Source organism: Coenobita brevimanus, chromosome 70 (assembly GCF_032717465.1).
Source record: "Coenobita brevimanus isolate Jiangsu-jjx chromosome 70, ASM3271746v2, whole genome shotgun sequence".
NCBI lineage: Eukaryota > Metazoa > Arthropoda > Malacostraca > Decapoda > Coenobitidae > Coenobita > Coenobita brevimanus.
Window position 1 is genome coordinate 38,763,768 of NC_137023.1, and position 15,817 is coordinate 38,779,584.

A 15,817-nucleotide genomic window follows, 5' to 3' on the forward strand; every position below is an offset into this window, starting at 1 on the left:
GCCCTTGAAACTTTGGAAACTAATAATTGCCTTGAAGCGAGGAAAGTGTTTGTGGAGACCCATCTACCCTTACCTGAGCTGACCTTATCCTCGTTCTCGACCTTTGACCTTCCTGAACCCTGGAACCTCCCTCTCCCAAATCCATGTAAACCCTGGAAACGAAATATTGACTAGACTAAAGTGTTAAGCTTCGTCAGCATACCTTACCTAACCTACCTTACATTATCTTACGTTTCCTTTTTCTTTTCCTCTGACTTTCACGAACCTTAACGTCTCTCCATGAATGTCTTGATGCCTTGGACTGCTTAACCCTCAAGTTGTGAGAAAAAGAAAAGGAAAAAGGAAAAGAAGGAGAAGAAGAGTCCAGGCGGAGTGCAACTGGAAAGACTCTCACGTTTGTTTTCCCAAGATATATTTTTTTTTCCCACGAGTCTCCCCAGAAAAGCCCCACAGATTTGCATATAAGTCCCAGAGAGCCTCAAGATCTTATCCTTCATCCTCACAACTCACTCAAGCCTGGGATTTGCGTGCGTGCGTGCGAACCAAGTCTGCGTTTGAAGATCCTGTGAGTGAGCCAAAGGGAAGGAAGAAAAAGTTACAAATTTAAGAGCGCCTTCAGTTTACACCTCAGAGAACGCCTACAAGATTTAATACATAGTCCCAAATCACCGTCAGAACTCTCTACATTCCCTGATCGGCTCCTTCGGCACTTACAAGTCCTAGAGCTCCTGCAAGACTTACCCTATAACCAAACAAGTTATTCAACGTCTTGGATTTGCCTGCTTGCTTGCGTGGGTGCGTGCCTATACGAACCGAAAGTGTGTGAGGGGACGGATTAAGTGAACCAGGTGCAAGGGAAACTATTAATAAGTCTCAAATCGCCTCCAAATCCAACAAGTTCTTCAAACTTCCCTTTAGTTCCCACGCAACGCGCATACAGGGGTCCTGGTTTGCGTGCGTTGCGTGAGATGAGTGAGCTGAGTGAGTGAGATTGAGCCGAGAAGATGCAGGTGTGGTGGCTGGCTCTCCTGGTCCTCCTCCTCACCTCCTCCTCCGTCTTGGCTCCTCCTCCACCCAACGCAGGTAAGTCCACTCAGGTTAATTACTCACCCTTCAGCCTGAGGACGTGGTTTTTCACTTCATTCTTGCTGTACTCTTAGACGATTTTTATTCAGTTTTATTTTGTTTCAGTTTCAGTGGTGAGGTCTCAAGTAGTGACAGGAGTTATTCAAAGCTGTACCTAACCCCATCAGTTCGAAAAGTTACTCCTAAGCTGAAGAAAGTAGTCTTAAAACTGCAAGCTAATATGAATACGTCATCTTAGTTAAAGAATCAGTTACTTCCTATGCTTGTCCTCCTCCAGCTGAGAAAGACTTATTATATATTCTGCCATTTCGACGATTTCATTCAGCTTGGACTTTGCGAATTGGAAGGGTTGGGAACAGCCTTTGCTAGTGCTTCCAGTCACAGGCTCTCCATCGCAGTATAAAATCGTCTGGTAGCAGCAAGAATAAACTTCAGAAAGTCGCCTTAGTATTGAAGGGGTTAAATCTACTCTGCTTTCTCAGACTGTTAATGTTTCCTGTGTCATTCAGCCTACATACATTAATTATTCAGGTTACTAATTTTACTCATTTCATCGGTACTCCAGAATTAATCATTTACCCTTTAAGCTAACTACATTTTCCCAGATTTCAAGGTATTCAGCTTTTTCAAGGTGCTCAGTTGCTGCCAGTTGCCAGTTTTCACAGTTTTGGGTTATTAACCATCACAGTAACGATGAGTTTAGTAATGTTTTAGTCTCGCGGGCGTGGGAATCAGCTAAACATCTCTCTAATTTTATTTTACCCCAATGACATGTTATTACTTCCTTGCATGTTATTTGACGAATTTTTACTGTAACTATAATGTGTATTTTATGTGTCCTGCCTGAATGTACTAATGTTTTCAGGTCTTTAGTACTAAAAAAAAACAAGTGATGATTACAACTCATAGCTTCTCAGGATGAAGTAAGTCATTTATATCGTGTAAGCTGATCATTTATCTAATGAAATTCATATCCTCATCACCTTTTTTTTTTTTTTTTTTTTTTTTTTTATCCCTCCTGTCTAAGGCAGCCCCTACAATATTTTGGTTGTTTTCCTTGTCAGTCACACTCAGCCTGACATCTGTAGTGGTTACTCATCATCACAGCATTCTCTTACTCATAGGATACTTGAACACGTGCTCATTACTCATAGGACATTTTAACACGTACTCATTACTTATACAGCACTTGAACACTTACTCATTACTCATAGGGCACTTGAACACTTACTCATAGGACATTCACTAACTCATGTTCAAGGTTACGCAGCTTACTCACCTTCCTAGTAATGGTGATGTGTTGGGAGGTGAACTTATGACAACTTTACTTCTGAGAAATCTATGGACGGTCAGAGTCAAGTGTTCGCCTTACATTTTACCTCTGCTGCTTCCCCCTTTCCTCTGCTGGCCGATAATCCTAACCTGAGAGAGACTTGGTATTTCTTAGTCTATAGATATACGATGCGTCTTGAAGGAAAGCCACGGTCATGCTTTACAGTAAATTAGAAGTATACGCAGTGGTAGGGCAGGTAAACTTTTTTATCCCTGACTGAACAACATAGCTATATTTGAGTCTAGTTTACATTGTCGCTCGTTAATTAGTACCGGGTATACATGAATGAATAATGAACTTGCATAAAACAGGCGATTACTCTCAGCATACATTATAAATTTTACTTAGACTTCACCGAGCAATTTGGGTACTTTTTTAATATTAATGGCTCTGCACGATGAATGGATATATGTTAAAAAAAAAAAAAAAAGTACTGTATATGTAAAATTAATGTAAGCCAGGAGAAATTTGCATACTGTGTCACGCGTCACTGGGGTTAAAAAGGGCATCGTTGTTAATAAATAAATCCTAACTCTCTGAAGGACTGTTATTATTATTATTATTATTATTATTATTATTATCTCCAAACCTTCGTATTAAATTTCATGGAGATTCATGCATTAAAGGGGTTACTTAATTCTGCCAGCTTGTTTGGTGGCAACAAAAATTAAATAGAAAATGAATAATCCCACTAAAAATGTTTGAAAAATTACACAGCGATACAAAGTTCCTGCGAGTTTATCCACCTACGCTTACAACTACATCCACTCATTTCTAATCCATACTTACGTCCACATCCACACCCACAACCACACTCACATCCACATCCATGCCTCATTCACATCCATACCCACATCCACATCTATACATGCATCCACATCCATATTCACATTCACATCCATACTCTCATCCATATCCACACTCAAATCCACATCTATACCCACATCCACATCTATACCTGCATCCACTTCCGTACTCACATCCACATTAATACTTACATCCACATCCATACCTACATCTACATCCACACCCACATTCACATCCATACCCACATCCACATCAATATCCATATTCACATCCACATCCAAACTCGCATCCGCATCCATACCCACACCCACACCCAGTGTCACATGTACATCCATACCCACATCCACATTCATACATTAACATCCACACTCACATCCACTCCATTTACACACGCACATCCTCTCCATTTCCACAGTCTTATCCAACCAGCACATCACTCTTCACCCACATAGTCTTACCCCAGAACACATCCACTTTCCATCGTTTCGAGGCTGGGATGGTGGGGGGGGGGAGAGAGAAAGAAGAGGAAGAAAGCTTGATGTAATGCTTATTGAATGCACGGGGATCATAAAGTGAGTCAGTTTATGCTAAGTCCCAACCTTCCCCTAGAACACAACTAGGTGGGGAGGAAGACAGGGGAAAGGCAGGGAAAGACAGGAACAGGGAGATAGGAAGGCCAGGGTGAGGTTAGGACTGTGGTGGAGGGGATAAATTAAGTAGACTGCGGTTGGTGAAGACGTGGCTTGATTACTAGGATGATGTAGAGACAGAGAACTTTCTTTTTTTTTTTTAATCCCTCAGGGCCCACCAGCACTACTTAAAAAAAAAAAAAAAAGTATGTACCACTATAGCTGCTTTGTTTTCATCTCGGAACGGCGTCACTCTGAAAACTCGAATACAAAGACTTCGGTGCATGAAATCTAGTGAGGGTTAGTCATGAGGTAGGAATGCGTCTTCTTGGTTACTAGTGAAATCAACCCTCCAGTCTTAACACACCTGGTCATCAGCCGAGTTGAAAGGAGTTGCGGATCTTTGTCAGGTCAGAGTAAACACACAGTACTTCTCAATCTACAAGTAAGTGGGTGGGTATAACTCCATCCCATATTACGCAGTGCAATTAGAATGGTAGAGAGAGCAAGGCATTTTGTCCTTTCCTCCCGTGCCAGATACTGCCCTCTTAAATTGGAGGGCTGACGTCCACATGTGTTACTCAGTTTTTACCGCTTCACACAGAGGCCGTACTTCATGTTTTGATCTTGCTGCTTCCGTACGAGAGCACCCTGGAGCTGTTTTTTTTTTTTTTTTTTTTTTTTTTTTTTTTTATCTGAGAGAACTAGGTGACTCTCACAATTTGAAAATTTAGTCATGGCTGTGTGATATTTGGTGAGTCTTAATTATGAGGTCGGAATGAGTCTCCTTAGTACTAGCCAAATTATCCTCCAATCCAACAACATCTGGCCATTAACTGAGCTGAAAGAGGTTATAGTAGCAAAGAAATTATTTAAGGAGATCTCTAACCCCTTCAAATAAAAAAAACATCCCATAATATGAATAAAACCTTTTGACGGAAGTAAAAAAATAAAACGCAGAATATGTAATCGTAGTGAAGGGGTTTAATATCACCGCCATAACAGACAAACAGGCACAAGACAAAATTCCCAACCAACCTAACTATTGTATTAAAAAGGGAGGGGGGGGGGAAGGGAGGGGATGGTGGAGACGGAAAGGAAGAGAGGCAGGGGGGAAAGGATGGAGTAGAGGAGAGGAGGTAAACGGGGAAGGAGAAGGAGGGTCTAGGAGGGAAGAAGAAGGATGCGAAGGAAGGGAAAGAAAAAGAGGAAGTAGAGGAAAAGGGAGGAAAGGGGAAAGAGTAAGTGGAGCAGAGGGAGAGAAGGAAGTAGAGAGGAGGCGGTATTGGGGGAGAGAGGGATAGGAGGGAAAGGGATGAGAGCAGGAGAGAAGGGAGGAAAGGAGGCAAGGGTGGAAGGGGAGAAAGAGGTGGCGGAAGGGGTGGAAGAGGAGAGAGAGGTGGAGGAATTAGTGGAAGGGGAGAGAGAGAGAGAGAGAGAGGTGGAGAAAGGGGTGGAAAGGGAGAGAGAGAGAGAGAGTTGGAGTAAGGGGTGGAGGGAGAACAATAACACTAACAGTTAGAACAGGGTGGTAGAACAAAAGTAGAGCGACCCACACAATAAATGATAATGGGGGACTCTTTTATTATTTTATTTTTGGCCGCAGTCATAACCAGAGCAGCAGCAGCAGCAGCACATGGCGTGGTCAATACGTGTGAGTGGCGTGGTTTTTGGGGGGTGTCTGGCCTCTTTAGGACGAGGATGCAATTTTTTTTATATAGATTTTTAAAAGTGGATTTTTTTTTTTACCCTTCATTACGGGGACGCTTTCTTTTTGCTTTATTTTACTCTTTTACAGATCATGATAGACCAATGAAGGGAAAAAATTAAAAAAAAAAAAAAAATCCATGGTTTGTTCTAAATTCCATCAGAATATGGGCCGTATTATTGTTAGCTTCAGAGCTTTCGTAACATTCCTTCCTGGTTGATTTATTTGGTCACAGTTTAATATCATCTCGTATGTAATTGATGCACACTGTATCGATAGTAAGTGCAAGATCAAGTTCTAAAATGCATACCAAATCGGTAAGAAACACGTGTTACGGAGTTCCCCCTACCAACAAGAATTCGGCCAAAGTAAGTGTGTTTCTAAGCTCAGTGTTGCGAGAAAAAATCGTGAAGAAAAAAGCAAAGCCCTCCCATTGCAGCGAAAGCGTTAAATCGTCGTAGCGAAGGGGTTAAATCGTAGTGGCGAAAGGGGTTAAATCGTAGTAGCGAAAGGGTTAAATCGTAGTGGCGAAAGGGGTTAAATCGTAGTGGCGAAGGGGTTAAATCGTACTGGCGAAAGGGTTAAATCGTAGTAGCGAAAGGGTTAAATCGTAGTAGCGAAGGGGTTAAATCGTAGTGGCGAAAGGGTTAAATCGTAGTAGCGAAAGGGTTAAATCGTAGTGGCGAAAGGGTTAAATCGTCGTAGCGAAAGGATTAAATCGTAGTAGCGAAAGGGTTAAATCATAGCAGGGAAGGGGTTAAATCGTAGTAAATTCTGCCAACCACCTCCTCCCTCGGCCCATAACTCCGGTCATTATTAATATCGAGACCCTGGCGCCCCGGTGACATAGAGTTCGTAGAAAAGGTTTAGTTCCCCCTGCGGACTTACTTTCTCCACCCCTCATTCTCTCTCTCTCTCTCTCTTGGATGTGGATCTGCCCCCACTCACTACTAAAATTGGGTAAAGTCTTAAGAAGGAGGATTAGGAGGAGAATTGAACAGATACAAGGCACAAGCGGTGAGGTAGACAGTAGTAGTAATAGTAGTAGGCAGGCAGTGGTATGGTGTAGGTTTGTTTGTTGCGGGCAGGTGTTCGCTGGTGAGCATCCAACCAACAAACTCAGTGGCAGTCAGTGGGGCTCGAACCCATCACTCAAAAGTCTCAAGCATTCCCCCAGCGCAAACCCGGCACCAAACCGAGCTAGCCAGTGAGTCGCCCTCAGTAATTCTCCACTTGTAGCACCCTTTCTCCATCATCCTCTCCTCCACCCTCCTACCTCGTACCTTCTCTTCCTTCGTCCTCTCCACCTTTTTCTTTCTCCCTCCTCTCTCATTCGTTTTTCCTCTGCTACTCTTTCCCTCTTCCTTTTCCCCCTTCTCATTCTGTTTTCCACTCCCCCACTTTGTCTATATGCGTACTGTCTTTCCCCATCCGTATAGACCTTTGCACTCCACTCCTCATTTCCTCTCCTTTCCTCTCGCTTTTCCCTCTACTTCTCTCCTTTTTTCTCTCACTTTTCCTTCTTTTCCTCTTTTATTTCACTCTTTTTCCCACCCCACTTTTCCTGTTCCTTCCGCTCTCTTCATCCCCGTCTTTATGTGCCTCTTTCCTCTCTTACCTTTCTCTCCCCTGTTTCTCCGCTCCTGTTTCATTTTCTCCACTTCGCGCAGATTCCCTTCCTCACCAATACCTCTTTGCCCCCCCCCCTCCTCCTTACCCTTCTCCTCCCTCATTTCTCCCTACGTACTTCTTTTTCACATCCTCCCTTTTCCCTTCCTTTCTTGTGTTTTTTGCCTTTCCCTCTTGTTTTGTCTCTCTTACCCCACTTTTATTCCTCTCCCGTCTCCACTTCCTTCCTACCTCTTTACCCTCCCTCCCTTCATTTCTTTTCCACCCCTCCCTCCATGCTCCCCTTCCCTCTTTCCCTTTCCACCCCTCTCTTTTTGATCCTCTTCCCTTTCTTCCTGTCGTCTCCCTCCTTTTCTCCTTCTCTTTTTACCCCTCCTCTTTTCCTCTCCTCCCTCCCTTCCTTTTTATCTCCCCTGTTCTTTTCTCCCCTGCCTCTGTTCCCACTTTCACCATATCCCTTCTCTCCTGACTTTTCCTCCTTCCCTTTTCTCTCCTCTCCTTTCCTTCCTCCCTCCCTCTTTGCCTCCATACCTCCACTGTGCCACTCTTGAATGTTTTATCGGTAATGTCCCCCACGGAGACATAGACACGCCCTTCCCTTCCCTTCCCGTCCCTTCCTTTCCCTCCCCTCCCCTCCCCCCTCATTTGAATTACCTAATTTTTCTTTCCTTCCCGTCCATCCTCTTTCTTCCGTCTTTCATTTTTTACCCCTCCTCATATCTTTCCCCTCCCCTCTCCCCCAAACTCTCTCTCTCTCTCTCTCTCTCTCTCTCTCTCTCTCTCTCTCTCACTGCGGCCCCCCGTGAATGTTTTATCGGTAATGTCCCCCACGAGGCTCTGGTGTCACGCCGCCCTTACCTATTTACCAGGGAGAGAGAGAGAGAGAGAGAGACGAACTTCCTCCACTGTGGCATACCCTGCTTTTTTTGTGTGTTTTTCACCACATTTTTTTATTTCCTTTTTTTTTTTTTTTTAAATGTCGGTCTTCCTGTCTTTCATTCCATCTCTGGGTTGCTGCTCTTGTGCTCGTGCTCTGGTTGTCCATCTGTTTCCATCTGTAAGAAAGACGTTACGCTATAATCTGCGTGCATTTTTTACCCTTCATATGACAGAGTCAGAGGAGGGTGTTGTTGTCACTGGGATCAATAGGTGTCCGTCCGTAGACCTGGGCGGCTAGCCAGGCGTAGAGATTTCTCTTCCGGGCCAGAGCTCAGAATGTATTCGCTATAGAGTCATGAAATTTCACATAGTTCTGTGTCTTACAGTGAATTGGTGCCTTTGATAGGTAGAATGTTGTGTCTTACATAGTTTTTTCCCTTTTTTAAGAATGAAAAATAAAGAAAAATCCAGAGATTTCAATGCGACCTGCTCAAGACATCTGCAGGGCCCAGGATAGGTGTCTTCAAGGTGTTCTCCTTACGCCCACGTTTTAAAGAAAATATTGTGGGGGGGGTGAGGGTCGTTATGCGCTTGGTTAGGTGTGCAGGGAGGTGGGGGGATATGTGCATGGTCAGATGGAGATTTGCGACAGCTTAGCGTTGCCTGAATTTTTTTTTTTTAATGTATTGATTATAACTTTCAGTTTCGTCCAAATGTTCATTCAAAATGTTCTGTTTATTCCATAGTGAAATTACCCACATAACACTTTCCATTTTCTAGGCAAACTTCACCAAAAACTCTTCATCTTATTCTGTCCATCCCCTGATTTTCTTTCTTCTTCTTTTTTCGTGGTCTGAACTGCCTGTCCTAAACATTCTTCACCACAATCCACTTTACCTTAATTTTGCGTTCGGATCCTCCCTGTTAAACTGAACCATACAAGTAGTTTATACCTCGTCCCTTGCCACAGAAAGAAGGTACGTCGTCCCTAAATTAAAGATGTTGCAGTCAGTCACCCTTTATGCTGATTACTTTGCCATCCAAGTCTGAATGTCTTAAAACGTATTCTAGATTCACTTTGATATTTTTTGGTGGGATTCTTCAGCGTCTCTCTCTCTCTCTCTCTCTCTCTCTCTCTCTCTCTCTCTCTCTCTCTCTCTCTCTCTCTCTCTCTCTCTCTCTCTCTCTCTCTCTCACCAAATATCTTTACGTAAGGTCCTTCCCTACCTTTTCCTCGAATTGTATTCATAACTGCCGCCGTTTGAGATGAATCCATTATTTTTTTCATATTATACAGAGATTTCCAAAGTTCTGAAGGTTGGCAGTAGTTAAGTTAAGAATCTAATTTTTAAAAATATTTTTTTAAGTACTATTAAAGCTAGATTAAAATTTACTGGATTTTTTTATAGACTAGGGCTAATGCGATATGTTGGGATCAGAAAACGTTTTGCACACAACGAGGTGATTCGCTGAGAGAGAGAGAGAGAGAGAGAGAGAGAGAGAGGTAGACAGACAGACAGACAGACAGACAGACAGAGACAGACACAGACATACACAGACAAAGGAGAGGAAGGAGAAACGAGGAGAGGGCGAGAGAATGGGAAGGGAGAGGTGAATGGAGGGAGAGGTAAGGTGGAGGAGTTTTAAAGGGGAATATCTTGAAGGCCACCGGTAAGGATTAGGGAAGGCATGAGAGAGAGAGAGAGAGAGAGAGAGAGAGAGAGAGAGAGAGACGGGGAAAGGTCAGGGAGAAAGCAAGGGAGACTGCAAAACATAAGGAATGTTCTTGGAAGCGATGGGAGAGGGCCAAGTGGAGGAATTTAGGAGGTAAGAATAATGGAGAAGAGACAAGCAGAGGAGAGAGGGGAGGAGGGAAGAGAAGAAGGGAGGAAGATGGAAGGAGAAGAGGAGAGTGGAGACGATGGGAGGAAGAAGGAAGAGAAGAGAAGAGGAGAGACGGGGATAGAAGTATTCGTGGAAGCGCTGGGTCAAGTGGAGGAAAGTAGGAGGTAGGAATAATAGAAGAGGAGGAAGAGGGAAGAGAGGAGGAGGAGAAGGAGGAGGTGGAGGAAAACAAGTGAAGGACAGGGAGGAATAAATAGGAAGACGATGAAGACCACATGGTGAGAGAGAGAGAGAGAGAGAGATGCGGAAGGTAGGAAAAATACAGAATGGAGAAGAAGAAAACAGAAGAGAAAACAACAATATATCAGGGGAGAAAGCAAGATCGTGTAGAAGGGGAATAAATTAAAGAATATGCAGAAGGTGGATCAAAATAAAAGCGTAAACATTAAAGAAAAATAAAGTTGGTTTCGAAAGGTAGGATGAAATGCAGAGGAGAGGAAATGAGGAGAGAGGAAGGGAGAAGGGGAGAGGAAGGGAGAAGGAGAGAGGACTTTGAGGGGAAGGAAATGAAGTGAAAGAAGCAAATGGGGAATGTAAAATGAAGGGAGTTGGCGGAATGGCAGGGAAGAGGAAGTGGCAGTGAAGAAGGAGGTGAAGTTGGTAAGCAGGAGGGGGAGGAAGAGAAAATGTAGGAAGTAGAAGAAATTTGGAGAGTAAAATGAATAGATGTGGTGACAGAGGACAGATTTTAAAAAGGTTAGAAGTCGTGAGAGAAAGAGACAGACAGACAGACACAGACAGACAGATAGACAGAGACAGAGGATAAAGAAGGAAGAGAGACAAACAGCAAAAGGCAGAATTAGGAAGGGATAAAGACGAAGAGATAGGAGGAAGTAAAAGAACAGAGAGAGAGAGAGAGAGAGAGAGAGAGGCTAATGTATGTCTCCCCAGTGAATTACACCCACTCAGTTATTCTTCCATCTGACCCAAAGCCTTACTCGGATGCAGGCCAAGGACGCTCCCTGATTTAACGCTTATTTCTTAACTCCAAGGACGTATTTTTTTTTTAACTTATTCCTTTTTATATAACTTTGGAGATACTGTTATTTATTCTTGACATATAATCCAGATCAATACAGGATAGAGGTACTGTCACCACTTGGATCCTCTGACCACAATCTCATCAAAGCCTCATTAGTTAACCCTCCTACACCTCCCTATTCCGAACCTGTCAGGGTGACCCAATGGCACTTTGACAGGGCAGACTGGGATGGATTTAGAAATTATCTTGCTGATGTTCCATGGCAGTCTTTCTTCTCTAGTGATCCCAATACTACCCAGTCCCACATTTGCGACTTAATACTAGCTGGTATGGATTTATTCATACCAAGTCAACAGTTCACTAAAAGATCAAACTCTCCAAAATGGTTTGATGGCAATTGTGCCAGAGCAACAGCCCAAAAGTCATTAGCATATAACTCCTACTTAAAATCAAAAACATCTGAATCACTCTCCCGATTTAAAATTGCTAGAAATCATGCAAAAGCTGTATTAAATCTATCTAAATCAAACTTTCTTCAAAAGCAAGCATCAAAACTACTTAACAACCCTAATGACAATAGAATATTCTGGTCAACTCTTAATTCTTTCAATAATAACTTTAACAAGTCATCTTCCATTCCCCCACTAAAATCTTCAGATGGCAATATTACAAATGACCCACGTGGGAAAGCAGATATCTTTGCTAGTACCTTTGCAAGAAACTCTACCATAGATGATACCAGCCAGAATGTCTCAGTACTGGAACTTGATTCTCCCGAAATTGCCCCACTTAAAATACAGACAAGATTCGTAAAATCCATCCTAGACAATTTACCTACCAACAAAGCTCCAGGCCCAGATGGAATTCCTCCAATTGTTTTGAAAAAGTGTTCCCCTGAACTTGCCTCTGTCCTAGCCAAATTATTCAGACTATGCATACGTACTTCTTTATTCCCAAATTCATGGAAAGAAGCCAATATCCACCCAGTTCCGAAGAAAGGAAGTTCGTCTGACCCCTCCAATTTCAGACCAATAGCTGTCACATCTTCTCTTGGTAAGGTATTTGAAACTTTAATTAATAAGCATATTGTTAAACATCTTGAATCCAACAACTTAATTAGTGACAGACAATATGGTTTTCGCCACGAAAGATCCACCGTTGACATACTTAATCTCTTAACTCATACCATCCATCAATCAATTGATCTTTTTGGAGAAACTCATGCAGTAGCTCTTGATATCTCTAAAGCTTTCGACAGTGTATGGCACCGTTCCCTGCTGTCCAAAGTCCCTTGCTATGGACTAACGTCTTTTGTTCCTTTGATTTCTTCTTATCTTAGTGACAGGAAAATAAGAGTAAAAGTAGATGATGTATATTCGAATTTCCACTCAGTTAACGCCGGCGTGCCACAGGGATCAGTTCTGGCGCCAACCCTATTTCTGGTTCATATTAATGATCTCTTATCTGTCACTCACAATCCCGTTCACTCATATGCAGATGACTCAACACTACATAGTTCATTCACACTCAGACATCCATTTACAAAGTCTAATATCTCTGCCTCTCAACTCAGTACAGCCATCTCCTTAAATCAAGATCTAGCTACAATCAGTGAATGGGGACAAAACAACCTTGTCTCTTTTAATGCTAGTAAAACTAAATATATACAGTTTACTAGTAGACAGATATTGCCACATTCGTACGTTACCTTCAGTGCTACTAATATTCCCATCTCCAAAAGTATTGAAATTCTTGGTGTCTCACTTAACAGTGCCCTCAGCTGGACCTCTCATCTCAGATCACTTGCTAAGGCCGCCTCAAAGAAACTTGGATTATTGTACAGAGTCCGTAACTTCTTCGGCGATGAGCAGTTAGCTATAATTTATAAGAGTCATGTGCGCTCTCAGCTTGAATATTGCTCGCCCTTGTGGAATGGTTGTGGACAGGTTGCATTGAGACAACTGGACAAAATTCAGAATAAAGCTGTTAGAATCATTAACAACCCTGCCATTACATATAAACTACCTCCCCTGCAAGTAAGAAGGAATGTTGCCTCCCTTGCATTATTTTACAGATATTTTTTGGCAAGTGCTCAGACGAGGTTGCGTCCATGGTGCCGCCTCTCCATGCCTTCCCTCGTGCTACACGGGCATCTGGTAGCGCTCATGACTGGAATGTCACTCAACCATATTGCAGAACTTCTGCCTATCAGAATTCTTTCATTCCCCGAACTGCATCTCTCTGGAACTCGTTTCCCCAGAGTTGTTTTCCTCCAAATTTCAACCCACAACTGTTCAAGTCTAACTGTTACAGATATTTTATGAATGGAGGACACCAGTAGTCTGGTGTATGGAATATTTTTTTTTTCCCCCATTTGTTTTTCCTTCCTCCGTTCTGTTATTTAAAAAAAAAATATATCATATATTTTATTATTATTATTTTTTTTACCTGGAGGGGTGGGATGTAGCCTTTCGTGTACCCCTTTAATAAGACAAGCATTTCCGAAGTCAAATAAAAATCATGAAAATCGTGAGGAAGCAGAAAGCAAGAGAAGGAAATGCATCGGCGGGTTGCAGAGATGAAGGACTTGCAATACGAGAAAGTCCTATTTTGTCTTGCTACCTCTAGACGATTTTATTCAGCTTGGAGGAGGGAGATTTCTTGAAGGTGTTAATGGAGGCTTTATCTAACCTCGTCACCCCGGTAATACTCCTCCTAAGATGAAGAAAATCGTCTAGCAAGAATAAGGCAAAAAATAAGGTAATCGGGGTTAAGGAGTCAGCCTCTTCACGACGATGTTGTCTTATTTTAATCTTGCAACACCAGACTTTTTTTTATTTTGCTTTGGAGGGATGTATATTAAGGAGGGTGTTCGTTAAGTTTGTATCTAACCTTTCTAACTCGAAAACTCTACGATAAATGGTAGTCTGGAGAGAGAGAGAGAGAGAGAGAGAGAGAGAGAGGGTGAGAGAGTCGTCCTGTTGGTGAAGGCATTTTCAGTATTTCAGTCAGAGAGAGAGAGAGAGAGAGAGAGAGAGTCGTCCTGTTGGTGAAGGCATTTTCAATATTTCAGTGAGAGAGAGAGAGAGAGAGAGAGAGAGAGAGAGAGAGCCGTCTTGTTGGCGAAAGCATTTTTAATATTTCAGTCAGAGAGAGAGAGAGAGAGAGGTGTCCTGTTGTGAAAGCTTTTTTAATATTTCAGTCCCTCTCCCTCCCCCCCCCATCCTTCTGCGTAACTGACGTTTTTAAAGATCAGTCTTGTTGGTTTGGTGGGGAGGATGACAGGAGCCATTACCTCCCAGTGCTTATTTCTGGGAAGGAGTTAAGAAATTGATGAGGTGAGTGGATAAAGTGGTTTGGATACGTCAGGGAAATCGTCTGGTTAAGTAGAAATAAAATCATATGGTTGAATAAATGTAAATAAAATCGTCTGGCTGAATAAATAGGATCGTTTGGTTGCATAAATAACATCGTCTAAAGTTATGATGGCAAATGAAATAATCTGGTTGAATTAAAGTGACTTACTGCGTTAGTAAAACAGTTGACTGACTAAGTGAAATTGGTTGCATAATAAAATCGCCTGGGTGAATACGTAAAGTTGCTTGCACAGATAAAATTGTCTGGGTTGATAAATGTATTTGATTGCAAGAATGAAATAATCTGGTTGAATAAATAAAATTATTTGGTTGAACAAATGAAAAAAGTAAAATAATGGTTTAATAAGAAAACAAAATAGGGAAAAGGAAAAGAAAAGGTCACTGGATTTCTAAAAAAAAAAAAAAAAAGCTTGGGTAGTGTAAAATGGATTGGGAATAACAAGCAAAAATTTGGTTTACACAAGCCCTTCTCCCAACACAAGGTGTATAATCAGACCGGAGCGTTTTGTGAAATTCAAGTTGTTGGTACGTCAAGGTAATAATGGCTACCTTCCAAAACGCTGCGGGCGAAATGTGTGGTTTTTGTGGTTGTGGTGTCTTGGGGAGGAGCTGTGATTACGGGTTGAGGGAAGATTAATAGATTTTGTGCCAAAATGCGTGGTGGAGAGAGAGACAGAGAGAGAGAGGGTGGGGGAGATTAGTGGAGAGAGATGTCGGACTTGGTGGTCAGGAAAAACTGCGTATTGGCGAAAAGGTACCGGTATTCATGTAAAGGGTGGGTGCTTGAGTGAAAAGTAGGTATATATATATATATATATATATATATATATATATAGGTGTGTGTGTGTGTGTGTGTGTGTGTGTTGGTAGTGAAGTAGACTATATAAGATCGGTACGAGAGACTGATGGAGAAATATAGAGATTAGACGGAGATCGATGGAGAGGGTGGGTTGTGAGGATGAACAGATAAGTATTGGAGGGGGGCTTGATAGAGGTCGATATGGACAAAGGCCTAAGTAGCCTATAAGTTAGTAATATTTGCAGATTAAAAAAAAAAAGACGGATAAACAGAGATTTTGACACCATCTCAGCAGTTACTTCAACAAACAAGGGATGAGGCTATGGCACACCTAATGTCTGACTTGGCTCATATCTCTGACTGGGGTAAAAATAATGTTTTTTTTTTTTTTTTATGCATCAAAGACTCAGTTCTTACACCTATCAACCTGACAAATCTTCCACAGGAGTACCCACTTGTGTTTAATAATATTCAGCTTAATCCTGCATCATCCTTGAACATGCTTGGGGTTTCATTTACCCGGGACTTATCTTAGAAAGATCATATTACATCTCTTGTAAAATCTGCTTCCAAGAGATTAGGTGTGCTAAGCCGACTCCGTTCTTTCTTTACCCCTGCACAATTGTTGACTCTATACAGGGGTTTTATCCGCCCCTGCGTGGAGTACAACTCTCATGTGTGGG

The 15,817-nt window shown here is 42.3% G+C and overlaps 1 protein-coding gene across 1 annotated transcript in view; it reads left to right on the plus strand.

The window, feature by feature from the left end:
- The first annotated feature begins 1,004 nt into the window (after positions 1-1,004).
- LOC145406424 (lachesin-like) overlaps positions 1,005-15,817 on the plus strand; it is a 50,480-nt gene continuing 35,667 nt past the window's right edge. Inside the window, exon 1 of the mRNA XM_080277580.1 lies at positions 1,005-1,083. Within this exon, the coding sequence (XP_080133706.1) occupies positions 1,005-1,083 (79 nt within the window). The remainder of the gene's footprint in view (positions 1,084-15,817) is intronic.